This window comes from Macadamia integrifolia, chromosome 5 (genome assembly GCF_013358625.1).
Source record: "Macadamia integrifolia cultivar HAES 741 chromosome 5, SCU_Mint_v3, whole genome shotgun sequence".
NCBI lineage: Eukaryota > Viridiplantae > Streptophyta > Magnoliopsida > Proteales > Proteaceae > Macadamia > Macadamia integrifolia.
In genome coordinates, this window is record NC_056561.1 from 12636546 (window position 1) to 12652271 (window position 15726).

At 36.8% G+C, this 15726-nt stretch overlaps 1 protein-coding gene and 1 long non-coding RNA gene across 4 annotated transcripts; both read right to left on the reverse strand.

The window, feature by feature from the left end:
* Positions 1–1001: 1001 nt before the first annotated feature.
* On the reverse strand, positions 1002–14740 carry LOC122078417 (putative threonine aspartase). Of its 3 annotated transcripts, XM_042644389.1 has the most exons (12): positions 14550–14740; positions 13540–13590; positions 12672–12792; positions 12341–12425; positions 11613–11694; positions 11342–11480; positions 10857–11029; positions 4374–4537; positions 3352–3475; positions 3171–3275; positions 2959–3029; positions 1002–1340 (listed from the first exon to the last, which is right to left on the reverse strand). In XM_042644389.1, exons 1-12 carry the CDS (start codon positions 14688–14690, stop codon positions 1319–1321), a joined length of 1278 nt encoding a protein of 425 aa, XP_042500323.1. In that variant the 5' UTR covers positions 14691–14740; the 3' UTR covers positions 1002–1318. The 3 variants fall into 3 exon arrangements, with proteins under 3 accessions (XP_042500323.1, XP_042500322.1, XP_042500324.1); XM_042644388.1 differs by lacking the exon at positions 2959–3029; XM_042644390.1 differs by lacking the exons at positions 1002–1340; positions 2959–3029 and having other exon boundaries at positions 3165–3275; positions 4399–4537.
* LOC122078418 lies at positions 4607–10338 on the reverse strand. The gene is made up of 2 exons (XR_006140062.1): positions 8693–10338; positions 4607–8392 (listed from the first exon to the last, which is right to left on the reverse strand). It is a non-coding gene; the product is annotated as an uncharacterized LOC122078418 (long non-coding RNA).
* Positions 14741–15726: the final 986 nt, after the last annotated feature.

A 15726-nucleotide genomic window follows, 5' to 3' on the forward strand; every position in this document is an offset into this window, starting at 1 on the left:
TAATTTGAATCAACATGATTTGATAAATTGGATAATTTTATCTAACTTTATAAGTTAAAAGTTATAAGATGAATGGTTTACATTCACTAATATTTTTTGAATTCATTAGGATTTCTTTGGTTATTGATGCACTGCAAAGGTGCCCTGCAGGATTGGATTCTAATATCCTATATTAGAAGTAACTCTGCCCACTGGTGTTGCCTATCACCATGCTTGGCCTCACGGTAGGCTCTTGTCATTTCGCTCTTCACAGCTCCATGTTCCAGAATTAAGTTTCACACTCGGGACATTGCTAAAGGAGATACATGCCTTCTCTTCCCCACACTTTAGTTTGGAATTTGAAGATGGGAGTCAAAGCATCAACAGGGGCTTGAACTTCAAGGAGTTTTCAGGCTGGATTTCTGTCCAAAGTATTTACTGCCCCTACAAGGACCTTCAAATCTTCAATGCATTAGCTTCTTATATGGAAATTTTTTATCCCCAATACCTATCATTGAAAAACCATATGAAACTGAACCTTGAGCTGGGCATCAAATACACAACCGATTAAAAGGCTCTCTATTCAGCTGAAACAGTTAAGATTCATTCATATAATACCTCCTTGGCTAAGAGGAGGCTCTGATCACCTGTTAAGAATGAATGCAACCAATTTTGCAAGTTTATTGGTAGCCAAATCCAACACTCCAACCCAATCATGTTTCATTTAAAATACAAAAATTTCTAAGATCCACATATTCTACTTTTTTTGTCACTAATCCACATATAGTACAAATGTCAGATATCCAATCCATGCACTGCTGCCAATGAACAAGGAAAATATAACTGTAAGAAACATCCATAAAAATGTGATATGCAACATCAAACCAGCTGGCCTTTAGACTTAAGTTTGATATTTTTAAAATATCATGGTATTTTAAATCCATGATTGTAGATATAACATGTCAGTCTGAATTCCAAACTTGAGTAGCTTTGCTCATAATGCTAAGGAAGTCAGTCATTTATTGAAGACAATGTAATAGTTTGTTTTATTTTAAAGTTTTTTTAATTGTTTAAAAAAAAAAGTGATAAGCAACATAAGCCAGAAAAGCCAGGATAACTAAATAAAAACTGAACATTGCCAGAGATGTTTTTCAATATTCCAAAACAGCTCCCGCAATATCATTGTCCTCGAACAAATATTTGCACACTTTGAACCTCTTCTGAATTAAAAGCTTTTTTCTGGAATTCACTATCATATTAAATTCCCATCACATGGATTTTGTCTCTGTAAGATCAATTCGAGCTACAAATTGTTCAACCCCCGTCGTGGTTTGCTTTTTCATATTTCTGAGAATTGAAACCTGCAAACGGTAAGAATGAATTAAATATATTATATTGATCTTTTATCTTCTTTCAAGCAATAAACAAGATCTTGGCAGCAAGAACTGTGAAATGTAAAGCATTACGATCATTAAGACTGACCAACTTATCCACCAGAGAGAAAATTGAAAACATTCCATCACTAAATACAAGATTTTTCAAAGCTTAAAATGCAAGTTAGGAATCAGGGCCAAGCTGACTTTGATCCTCACTCAGTAACGGGAACTTGTTTTGGTTTCAGAACTAACGATGCAGTCCAATATTTTCTAAAATTCTGGCTGCTTGACTGGCAACTCTTTTCTATCCTAAGCACCGGCTCACGACTGAGGAGAGCAATGTAAACCCCCCCCCCCACTTTATTCTTCTTTTTGGTTGGTGTGGGTGTTTGGGGAGTGTTTATAGCCATCATGAGAGAGAGAGAGAGTGGGAGAGAGAGAGAGAGAGAGAGAGAACCACCCCCAGTCCTTTGCTAAGTGCAAGAACAAACAAGGATCTCATTGGAACCATAAGAAGAAAAATCTGGCTTCAATGTAAATCTTCATCATGTGACAAACTTCACTCAGACTCAAAATACAATTGAATCTTGCAAGGCTTTAGATGCAAAGCAGCTTCATTTTTTTAAATCATAGAAAGACAAACTATGGTAACTTGTACTGGACTGACCTAGTTAGTTCACCAGAAAAAAACAGTTAACATATGATTCAATGACCAATGGCCATACCTCTTACCAACCAAGTTCATTTGAGCGAAGTGGCTGTGTAATACAAATTATAAAACAAAGTCACACAGTGAATGAGATGGTTTAATTTATATGACTATTTAGCAGGGTTATGGAGAGGGAATCCCACCCTCCCCCACCCCCCAGGCGCCGGAGGGGTTGTTGTTAATGAGCATACCCAACTTCCACATATATATTTAGTAAAGTATAAGAGCTACAACAGTCACTACTTATGACTGTTTATCCAGCTACTTTCCGCAGAGTACCCCACACTGTAAATCAGTGCAAGGGGTTGGCTTGAATTAACAATGTTCTTACACTGTTGTTTGTTATGCCATCATAGTGCTAACATGATCTTTGCTTGACATTGGACAGTGAATTTACCTATTTGACACGATTGATATAGTCTGAGCCCCTTTCTAGCTTGACCTTTGTCACAGCTTCGGTAAATATCATCTCTACCATAGTTGTCATGGCTCCTAGGAAAATCAAGGTGGTCGAGGGGGGAAAAATTTAAGGTGACACCAGCAAGGCACCAGTCCGGACAAAGCCGCCTGGACACCTAGGCAACACCTTGACAACTATGATCACTACTTAAAGCATTCATTTGCAAAGAAACATCGTACAAACACAGGGTAACAACGATCGGATTACCATTATACACCGTCATAACAGCCATAATAGTGCTGCATCAGCTTCTTTCTTACCATTTTGAAAGGTTATAGAACTATCATATATTTTACAAATGATAAAAAGTAATAATATTTAAAATAATAGCAGTCCTAAAACATGATTTGGAATCTTTTGATTTCTTGAAAAAATGGACCTAGAAAAAGAGGTCGGTGGAGGTTCTGTCAAGTTCTAGATTATGACAAACTGACCAAAAAAGTGCTCCAATTGTTGGGTCAGCCAATCCAATTTCCATGGAAAATCTCGGTTTTGAAGGATGATCCTAGTAAACAGTTAAAAACAGATGTTACTTAAGTTATAAGATTCTATTGGCCATTATCACCAGAACAACCTTAAAAGTTTCACATTAACCTTACATAAACTAAGGTAAGCAATGGACAATATGAGACTCGACTTGTTATACCTTGGGTCGATCCAAGGAGTTTCCAAAATAACCAATACCAAATGACAAGGAAGAGTAGGCAGCAGCAATCTCCACCGCTTTCAGCTTTGATGAGTTTCCTGGTACCTAAGCAGCAAAGTTCATGCACATAAGATCCATGTCGGAAAGACTACAAGTAAAAAGCTTTGTCAGTCAAGCTTACCAAAGTAGGAGCATCAGCTTGCACAATTAAAATACCAGCACTTTTATCAGCACATTGTTGATTGCTTTCCTGCAGAACAGAGCGTAGTACTTTTGTGCAAGCAGACACAGGACCTGCTTGTGACCTGAAGCAATGAAAGAGAATGAAATTAAGCCAAGTAGCTGCTAAAGAAATAAAATCTTAAAACGCAAAACCTCATAATATAGATAGTTTGATAATGTAAAGCACTGGGATCGTTAAAAAGAAAAAATTGGTAGGAACACTTGATAAACATGTGAATGTCGGCAAAGCAGATGAAACTTCCCATTTGCAGCATAAATCTAGCATCTGCCATTTAACCCAAATTAAAATTTTGATGAAATTGACTACAAAACTCAACTTTCAGTCAAGCACTCAGTCAACTTTGAAACCACAATGTGCATGTCTTTCATCTTCAATTTCCATTCAGGGAAAACCAAGTTTGCCAATGCAAGCCCAGCAGCAATCATTAAGCATATTTATCCATTGGTGTCATACACTATTTCCAAGATTTTTTTTTTTTTTTTTTTTTTGGGGGTGGGGTGGTGGTTGTCTAGATTCCTTCACAATTGTTGCAACCCACGCATATTGAAACGAGCACTATTGAGTCATGACTTCCCATCAAAATGGATAAACTCAACCAGTCAGATTCTTGTACGAAATTTAATTTCTGAGAAAGAAAAACAAAGACCCAGCAGCCATTCCTGTAACTTCCGTTGGGGATTAAATAAAATTGTTGATGAATCTCTATCCTCACCATTATAGATTTATCCTGGTCACATTCATGGGAAAGGAGAATAATGCAGATCCGATGGCCTTTAGATTTCTAAACCACACTCTTGATATCCTTCTACATATATAATGGACCTTTTCCACTTCAATATTTATATATTCTGCTCTTCAAAAGAAGGTATGATGTTTGAAAAGAATAAACATACAATCAAACAGCAAGTCGTCTGGCTAAGCGAAGAAAAAATGTTTTTGAGTAGAATTTAGCAGCATACAGTGATGATGAGACACAGCACTCACGAGCAGCAAATCCTTTCATCAGGTACTCTCCAGCACCAGACACACAACAACCGACTATGAAAGGGGCCCCAAAGACACCTTTTGAAGATGCCCAACAACCTGAGCCATACATTGCAGCTAATCCAACACGCCCACTAACCTGGAAGAAATAATGAAAAATATAAACTCTATGAATGAATAAATAGACATTATTGTTCACCTTAAGATCTTTTTCAAACCAATGATAAATTTTATGTTCCGTTCAGTTGGTAAAATTCAAAGGCATAACCAGCTCAATATTGTCCAATACACCATAACCACTGACACCTCCAAAGACTGGTAGGGAAGCAACTTAAGAGTAAACAGCTAGATGGATAGTTTAACACTGAAAGGATTACTATGATAGCAATGTTACCCCCCTCCCTCCCAAAATCCTCCACAGAGTTAAAAAATTGTAGAATGGCAATTAAACTAACGAAATTTCAGCCATTTATTGAATATTAAATCATCTTTTGAATAATCATAATCAACCTGACTGTGATTTGTTGGATTTCCAAATTTGATTTGTCTAGGTTGATTATAAACCAATTAGATGCACCAAACTAACTTAACATCAATAAGCAAAAGATTGAAAATAACAATGGGCAAGGAAAAGAAGTAGCAAAAACAGAAAGAATGTACAACAGAGAGGAAGAGTGGGTTCTGGATCAAGTTTACCTTAAGTTAAAACTTAGAATCCAAACTCTATTGATACAAGTACAGTTTGAATCTCTCTCATCCATTTCCTACTTGCATATATGTAACATTCTGATGCAGTTGCATCAAACTATGATCCCATATGGAGGATCAGACACTAGAAGGCCCACAAAAGGGCATGTGGCACTTGAATGTGCTGAAATTGAGTTGTGGGTAGTCGTATTAGAGGTTGTGCCTTTTATTTTCTTGGGTTTCATTGCAATGGATCTAATTTATAAGCCCATAAAGTGGAGGTAAATTCAGTACCGGATTCATAGTTAAGTGTTTGAATTACATTAGGCATTTAGGATAATTACTAGCTTTTAAGATTTATTTTGAGTCTATTTACTTTAATTCAGTACAAGAGAGTGATTAGAAGTCATTTTATAAGTCAGTTCAGGAAATTTAAATGGTTATATATGAATACACCCCAATTAGTTGGATGTGATTTGAATAATAGAATTGAAGTTTTTTAAGAATCTTGGAGCTGTAAATTGTGCATTCAAGACTGGTATGCTAGACCGACCTATTTCCTTCTTCTTATTATTATTATGATCTGCCCTTAGCAGGTGTAAACTTACCCTCTTCTCTTCTTCTATTCTTATTCTTATACTTCTTACTTCCTATTTCTCTTGATGCCACACCAGGTGGAACCCCTGTTTCTGGTCCAATTTTCAGATTTCTAGACTTGATAATCTTCCCTATTCTAGTTTTGTTTCATCCAACATTAATAATCTATTAAGTGGCCTTAAATTCTGAGAATGCTTTCTAACTTGTTCTATTTTTGGTTTCTTTATATTATCTATTTTTCTGTTATATCTCTTCAGTCCCTGGTCAATCCTATTGATCTGACATAGGGTCCTGTTATAATTGTAGTTCTTGTTTCTGGAATCTTTCTGGAACTTTCAACTGCTTGGTATCAGAGCCAAACCCATGTGCCTCCATGCATCATAGATAAGCAATTGATCCAACATATAATCAATTTGGTGGAAGTGTTACAGAATTACCTGGCAGAGAGCCAAAGAGTATGAAACAGCTTCAAAGGGAAATAAAGTAAAGTATGCTAAAAAAAGGACGTAGAAAGCCAAGGATAGTTTGCTACCTATAATATTCCAAGCCAATTTTAGAGACACAACAATGTGATCCAATGATAGAAGATCTGATGCAGATAAATCACCTAAATGGGCTTATTTTAGTAAAAATAAGCCTTGGGTTGGGTTATGCATGTGTTTTCAATGTAATGAGCCTATAATATGGGGAGAGGGCCGAAAGGCTAGGCATTTGGGATTAGTTAGATAAGTGTCTTTATTTCTTTATTTAATTATTATTAAGTGTTTTAGTTAGGGCTAGATAAATATTCTATGAGTCCAGTCCTGTTTTGACTCGGTTTCCGATATTATTTCAGTTTCCTAGTCAGTTTACGTTACCAAATTATTTAAGGATTGAGTTAAGCTTTTTCTTAGTGTTTTGTGTCTGTTTTTGAGTTTTTTTATATAAGTTTGTAAGGGCCCAAGCATTGTACATGAATTTTGATTAATGAAAAACTGTCTTTGCTGCAATCCTCCTTGCATGAAGAATCCCTCATTGTTATTCTTCTTCTTCTCCATTAATGAAGTGGTCTTCATAATTTTCTGCAATTCCTAGCCTGATCTGGAATTCATATGCAAGTGTTTTTTTGCACGTACTACAGTTGAGGAAATCTGCCCATTTGGCCATCAGATTACCCTCATCTTTTGATAGATTGTTCTAAAACCTAAAGAATGCACTCGATCAGAAATTCTCCCTGATCTAAAGTTATTTCACTATTCCAATTCTGCCCCTTGATGTAGATCCCAAGTACCGCACGAACAAGGCCCCAAAACCAGTCCAGAATCACTATGGGATTCAGCTGCTGTGGGAGACAGCCTGGTCAGGTTTGGGTTCTTGATTGGTTCAAGGGACCATATCATAAGGGACCCAAGGACAGCTTGTGTGGATGAAGAAATTGTGGAAGATTTTTCAGATATTGTGAGCCCCATTCTGGCCATGGCATTGGGGAATTTTAGGGGCGGATAGATGACTTGCATGGGGAGGAATCAGTGGAGGAGTTTACATATTTTTGGGATCCAGCTACTATTTGCATGTAATTTTATTTTTAGGAGATTATTGGTAGACTAATTGGTAACTGTTGGATCCTTACTCCCCAAGGAATCGATTTGGGTCATCACATTTGCATTTTTAGTTCAGTTCTTTCCAATTTTCTTGTAATACACATAATAGGCTATTTTCCAATTAGCAATAGGAGAATTATTTTGATTTGGATTTGTAAAGGGAAAGTTCTAGTTCAATCAATTAGATTGTAATTGATAATCAATTTTATAAATAAAGCACAAGGCTGAACACAGCCCACGATTGCGTTTTGAGAAAAGATGTGTTGGTCAGTTTTGATCATGGCTATGAGATACCCATACCTGTGAGGGGTGAGATGCTCAATCCTGTTTGTCTTTCTTCTTCTCCTTTCTTCCCCTCCATCGTTTTCCCTTCTTTCTCCTTTTTTATTTTGTAGTTTTCTAAGTGATCTTTATTCCTTTTCGGGAGCTGATTGAAACCCTGTTGAAGATCATCATCACTCTGCTTCTGCTGTGAATTGAGTGCTGTTCGAAGCCTGTGGTTCCTATTCTGGTGCCTTTCTCTAGGCAGATCTCCAAGTTCAGATAATTCTCTGATCCTTACAACGGTGTGGCTCATATTTTTTGAGTGGTGAATTTACTGATATACCCCTCTCCTAGCGCTACAAGGATTGACTCATAACTTCTTATCCAACCCTCAGACTTAGTTAAGAATTTCAGTAATTGTTCTCCCCCTTGTATGCTGAACTCGACCTGAGTTTAGTGGCCAACTGAGTTCTTGATTTTGACATGTGATTTCTCCCTAATCTGGTTTTATACTCTATGGGATTCGATTCTATTTGATACTATTTTGATTATTAAATTACAGTATTACATCAAGTGATATCAAAGCTCTGGCAGAGAGTAGTTCTAGAAATCCTGACCCACCTGATCCTATGAATATGTAACAACGATTAACTTCCGATCAGAAAAGTTTGAATGAAAATCAGAGGAGTAGTTGATGGCAATGGTATCAGAAGAGTATGAATGAAAGGTTGATGGCAATGGAGAACAAAAATCCTCACCTATACCAAGCAATTATGCACCAACTGAAGGTGAGGCAAGGTATCCCGCACATTCTATAGCAAACAACCACAATCAGAGGTCCACAAATTCCGACAGTCCAGCCGAGTCTGAAGAACACATGCAGACTTACTTTAATGGTGATAACGGTGCACCCCAATGACATTTTGATGACACACTTAAGGTCAAGCTGAAGGAGTACAGTAGGAAACATGATCCACAAGTATTTTATGACTGGTTAGTAACCTTGGATGTTTACTTTGACTGGTTCAAACTCTCTGAAACGAGGAAGATGAGGTTGGCTTATATGTGCATGGTGGAGAACTTATGAAAGAGGAATCTTGAGAGACGTAGTGGAGTACCCACTACATGGGAGGAGATGAAATAAGAACTGAAGGAAAAGTACCTACCAAAACATATCCAAGGAAGTTCTCCACTCAACAAATTACCACCAAAAGGCCTTCAAAGCTTAGGACAATTTAAAGCATCCATCAATGAAATTTGTTTCACAAGTTGAGGATTTTATATGTGCATGGTGGAGAACTTATGAAAGGAATCTTGAGAGACGTAGTGGAGTACCCACTACATGGGAGGAGATGAAATAAGAACTGAAGGAAAAGTACCTACCAAAACATATCCAAGGAAGTTCTCCACTCAACAAATTACCACCAAAAGGCCTTCAAAGCTTAGGACAATTTAAAGCATCCATCAATGAAATTTGTTTCACAAGTTGAGGATTGCTGGAAGTCAGGCACCAACAACGTTAAAACATAGATTGAGCTCCACTTTGCACTGTCAAAGGAAGAAATGAATGAAATAGTTAAAGTGAAAAAGCTTATCACTTTGGATGAGCCAGTAAAGGAGAATTGTGAAGGCAAGGAGACAGCAATCATAGAGGAATCAATTATTCAAGGTGAAAATCAAGTTCTTTGCAAGGTAGAAGATTTTCCTTTACTTCAAGAGCTAAGGCCTACATTTGAAGATAAAGATGAAAAAATCAAAGAAGCCTACAATGATAATGAAGCGGCAATTCTCGAAGAGTTTAAGATGGATGACTAATGATTAGAGGCTGTTGATGTGGAGGACTACATTACAGAGGTTGATGTACACATTGTTAAAGCAGTAGTACAAGATGGAACCCCTATTTCTCTGATCTTTCCCTCTTCTCTTCTACTTCTTCTTCTTACTTTTTATTCTCATGATTCTACACCAGGTGGAAACCCTATTTCTGGTTCAATTTTCAGATTATTAGATTCGGTCGTCTTCCTCATTCTAGTTCTGCTTCATCCAATATTAATATTTAAGATTCTCTTACTGATATCTTAAATTCTTAGTTGCTTTCTAGTTTTCTAGCTTGGAATTGCTGGGCAGAATTTCTTGCTCTGTTTTTGGGTTTCTCTACAGTATCTATTTTTCTGTTATATCTATTCAGTTCCTGCTGTCCTATTGATTCTACATATATCTGTTTTTGGGTTTCTCTAAAGTATTTATTTTTCTGTTATATCTATTCAGCCCCTGCTCTGTCCTTTTTTTTTTTTTTTTTTTTTTAGGAACGGCCCCAAGAAGAGTTGAACTCTTGACCTCTTTATTGTGAAGAGTTGGTATTTACCAACTGACCTACCCCCTTGGAGTTATTCCCTGCTCTGTCCTATGGATTCTACATAGATCCTGGTATAATTGTAGTTCCTGTTTCTGGAATCTTTCTTGATTCTTGAACTCCATTACATGCTCACAACCAAGGGCACATCTGAATGTCCAACTAATTTTGGAAATTGGAATACCTACAAGTTTGATGCAAAAATCAAGTAACAGTTTAGTTCCAACTTTTCAAACATTGGGGAGCACAAAATGAATTACTTGTAATTACTCATTGAGAAGGAGAATGATAACTTCTTAATATTTTTATTTTGCCATTTGGAAACTGGGAAAGAGGCATTGGCAATTGTTCGTTAAGTACTTAGGATTTAGGAAAGCAAAACAAAGTCAAGTTGTAAACACTTAACATTCATTATGATGGCCAGCTAAATGAGACAAAATTTACAATGCCACTGAAGCAAATTACCCTGTCAATTCCCTCAATCTAATCTATGGGCTTAGGGTGGGATCTGAGGGAGAGGAGATTTTACATCTCCCATACTTGGAAACAGCCTCCTGTGAAACAGGGGGTAAGGCTGTGTATGCTTGCCCCTCCAAGACCTTGCAGTAGCGGGAGCCTCATGCACTGGGTTGCTCTTCTTTTTTTTTTTTCCCTGGACGATACCATCTTGTTCAATTTATCATTAGAAGAATAATTGATTAAACTTGGAGAAATTATCAAAAATTCCAGAAAATCACCACACTTAACATAAATTTAAGAAATAAATACTTGGAACAGGATATTACTTAATTTACTACTATTCTAGGGTGGCCAACATATTCTCATAATTGTCAAAGAGCCACCTCACTACAAGGTGCCCCTTAAGATCCAAGGTAACCAGTTACCTTACATGCCAACTGCAATTGTTCCCACACCAAAACCTGAAACATAAAGGAATGACATCCAAAAGGATATAGATGAAAAGAAGCTTTCATCACCTTCAACAAAATACCACCGCTTGAAGATCCAGAGGCTATGTGTCCGTTGTTGTCAACACAAATAACTCCCACAGTATCCATAATGTGGTCTTCTTCAGAAGCATTCAGCTCAGATGGTTGACCAGTCCCATTGTTGGTTCCTTCAGCAGGATCACTTACTTGAACTTCTACTTCTGGAAACAATATATAATTACATATATCAGTGGAAGAAAAAAATAATAGTGTCCCTAGCCTAGAGATTCCCATAGTCATGCTATTCATCTCCAAGAAGAAGGTTATATACAAATCATCCAAAAATATTCCTGCAGCTAAAATAGCTGCATTCTTTATAACCCTTACATCAAATCCCAGCAGCTGAAGTAAAACTATGATAATCCAGTTCGAAAGCAGGTTGAGCTGGTTCTGGTCCTATGTATCATCTCTAATCAGTTTAAAGATCATGGATGAGGTCAAAGAAGTAGACCACATTATATGCATGGGAATACCTGATATTGTTTGCAATGCAGAAGTCTCTTGAGGACTTAATGGATGTTCCGAAGCAGAAGATTTGTATCTTGCTTTGGCATCATCTAGCATTGCTTTGTACTTTAGCCATTGTGCTTTTGCCCTGTTAGTCACCAGCCACTTTTGCAAACATGCAAACAGAACAGAAAAAACAAAACCCCATGCAACTATGATTTTCAGAAAGTTGCATAATGAAATAGATCAAATGGAAATGGAGGCTAATAACAGTGCAGATAAAATTAGAAAATATACTTGATCAGCCTCTGTTATTGTCCCTGCGCAAACTATACCCTTAGTCTTCGCCCATTCACGTGCACCATCACCAGCCAAGAAGCTGCAAAACAATATAATTTTCTTAGAATAATGATGGAGGAAGTGGAAGGCATAACAAGATGCATTAATCATATTTGCAACAAACTAGTTTGGCTCAGCTAAATTCCATGTTACACGAGGAAACTAGAGAAACCATATAATCGTAAAAGTGTTTTTAAGTGTGATATCATGCAAACATGACTGCTATCCGACATGCAGACTGAGTTATTTTAAGTTTCTAAACATTTCCCAGTTTCATAGTATGTGAGACTTCCAAAACAAAACTACATTATTATTAAATTGAGGAATGGTAGGGATTTAATTTACACTCATAAGACTAACATTGTATATGAAAAAAAAATCTGCTGACTTAACTTTTCCATTACTTCTGTAAAAATGCAGTCAACGTGCATGTGAAAGACAGCCACTAGATCAAATAGACATGCATTAACTAGTCTAAATTCAAGCCAGTACAAGTGCCATACAGTATTGCCCTCATGCCAGACAACTTATATTCAGGATAAAAACCCTTAATTGTTCACTGAAGCACGACTACAAAAAACAAAATAAGTATCTTGATATAAAAAAAAATAAGCAGAAACGTATGAGAAGGCAGCACCTAAAGGGAAGTGGAATAGATTGAGGCTACAATGATAAAGTGATCATACAATGGAGGTATTCGACCCAGCAAAGAAGGTCCCATCATTTGTTCCTTGGCCAAGCAAGTAGCAATCTGGATGGCATTTCGTACACCTGGTCTACAATTAATGAAGAAGAAAGTGAAACTAAAGAAGCTTGAAGTCACTAAGTCCAAAAGGACCAAATAATCAGTTTGTCATAAAACCCACTCGATTGTATAATTGATAGTTGTCAAGGTGACGCCTAAGTGTCCAAGCGCCTTGGCCGCCTTCTTGTTGTCGCCCAGCGTCCAGGCCCCTCCAACGCCTTGATCACCTAGACGCCATGACAACTATGGTATAATTCTCTAAAAGAAAATACCTGGCACAGCGCCAACAGCTCCAAATGCTCCAGAATCACCATCCATGATACTAGCATCACATTCAACATGACCATCCTCTGTCAAGTTTGAACCCCAGCCTGCATTGGTGCTTGGATCATCCTAAAGCAAAAGAATCAATTTTGAATGCTTTGATCAAAGAAAAAAAAACCAAGTGAAACGTACAGAGCACTGATAAAGGGCCTCCCAGTAACAAAAGGACAGAATTTCCGATGTCAGTTCCTTCATACAATTTTTTTACATGAAAAGGAAGCACAATTCAGTATAATTAAGCAAGGAAAAGATCCAATCATATGATGGTGCTGGTGTCCTCCAAGGGTAACAAAGAGTCATTGACCATGATACCATCACCTTTTGTGGGAAAACAATATCCAGAAATTTAAAACAGAAATCATTTTCTAATTTTTTTTTTTACTGTTTTCCAGTAAAATAATTTCTTTCTCTTTGGACCAATAAAATTTCCTTTTGCTTTTAAGACAACACATTCAAATATTTTCCTTCAAAAAAAACTGACTCTATTTGATCAGACAATATGTTTTTTTTTTTTCAGTTGAAATGTGATCAAGCAAATTAAAAAGGAAAAATAAAAAGCAGCCTCTGTTAAACTAGTAAGTAAAAATAGTAACAGGCATAACACATTATATAGTTCTCTTATAGCACGTGGAGAAAACAAGGAGGGGTAAATGTCTGAAACATGAGGTAATAAGTTAGAATTATATTCCATGATGGTCCAGCACTTTAAACGTCTTGGAAATGAAGCCAAAGCTTCCTGTGTCACCAAACTTCTGAGATTAATTCGATGATAGCAAAGCACCAGAATCTAGAAACAAAGTGAAGAACATGACATACCTCCAATACTTGAATGGCTGCTGAAACAGCATCAATGCATCCACCTGAACCCTGATTTACACCACATAAAAAAGGCTTCCAATTATTGACAAGCATGCCTCAGTCCAATAACCATATTTAGTCACTTAGATGAAAATCAAGCATTTCCATTAATCCTGAAACAAGCTGATGCTACATTACAGTGAGAAATACATGGTCTCTGGTCAATTATATTGGTGTTTGCGCTGACAATGGATCAGGCCATAAAATTACAAATTTGAAATAGTGCACAAAGCAAGTATAATCTCTTACATTCATATATCATATAATGTACAATTTAGATTTGAAATGAGCATTTTATAACATTAAAGCATAAATTACATAGTCTTTATTCCGTAGTCAAAAAAATTAAAGAATGCAATTGGCCTCCATTTCGACCAATCTAAGGATCATAATTGTACGGGAAATGAAAGGCAAATACAGCATTCAAATGAGAAAACGGAAAGTCATTTCCTTTCCGTCTTCATTGAACTTCTATACTCTGTCAAACGGACTATTTCTTCTCAAATTTACCAGAAATTAAAAAATTAAATTTTAAAATTAAAAAAAAAAAAAAATGAAGAACATGTGCGTGCCATTCATCTAAAACAAATCATCAATCAGCAGAAAAAACCAACAATCACATTTAAATTAAGACACAGAATGCAAAGTAAGAGTGACCAAATGCATCCAAATTTGCAGTAAGAACCATAAATTTTTTTTTCTGCAAGTTAGTAAAAAGACAGAAATTAATCTATCGGATTATTAGTAAAAAGACAGAACTTAATCTATCGGATTATAAAAAAAAGAGACCATCCAAAAGAGAGAGAGAAAAAAGTTGCTTCATTAAGCATTTATCAGCAAAATAAACAAAAAACAGAGTATCCAAAATCGTTGCATAGGTTAAAAAGGTAAAAACAAAGCACTGAAACCAGAAAACATAAAAACTGACTAACATTCACGATTGTCAATTGGAAAGGAAAAGAAGAGACCTTTCGAAGAACTGAAGCTGCTGCACAGCAAGCCCGTTTCATGGCTCCCCTGAGGGCCTTTTCGTTGGAAGGAGCGTGAAAACCTGCGCCAACATGAACTGCGACAAAGAATCTAGGGTTCTGGCCTTCCTCTCCCGCCATTTTTTTCTTTAAACTGTCGACACTGAGAGATGGAGAGATCTGCACTTTGGAAAAACTGAAACCTACAAGGTTTAACGTTGATTTTTAACACTAGCGCGTCACAAAGAGCGTGAGACGCACAAACAATTTCCTCTTGAGTAGCGCGTGAAACGACAACACTGTCCCAAGTTTTGTTTTTGGTGAAAGTACGGAACAGACTATCGAAAAATAGACTAGTTTCGTCCTGGGCTAGTCCCGGTCTAATTCAGGAAAATGGATCCGCTGTTTGTATGATCATCTAGTCGAGTTAACGATCAACATTTGTCTTTTTTTTTTTTAAATATACCCCTCTTTATCTTTGTAATGGTAAAAAATCAGACAAATGTTGGTCATTGATTCGTACGATCAGATGATTGTACAAGCAGCGGATCCTATCTCTAATTCAAGGCCTTCAAAGTCCAACTTTGACCTACTCTTAGGGTTAGTCGGGCCGATCTAAATTGGGGAAAGGAAAAAGAGATGCAGGGCTTGAGAGGAAAAGAAAGGAGAACCAGAAAAAAGAAAATGATATTGTTTCTCTTATATTTTTTGCAATATCTTTTTCATGTTTGATGATGCATAAACCTTAATTAAAAAACAAAAAAAAACCTTTACTCCTGTGCCTTTTCCCTACATTTAGTTTATTGAAATTTTTTTCAAAAGACTTCCGTTTGTTTTTGCTGAATGCCGTGTTTCTTTTGTCTAAAATTAGGATTTATACTTTTTATAATCAGGGTCAGGTTGACCCTCAGGCTCAGTCTGAGACCTCAACCCTAATCCTAGCCCTACCTGGAACATGGCTTAACCTAAAAGATTTTCAGCCCTAATCCACCCTTAAGGGCGAGAGCTAGAAATCTTTGTCCAAACCCTGTGTTTGGCTCAAGGCAGGTTCCGACTAACATGGTTAAACTTGCACCCCTACTTACATTTGTTCTCCATAGAACTTATCATACTTACCCTAACCTTTTGTGTGGACCCAGTAGCTACTAAGCCATGGTTTGAGGAAATGGATTGAATC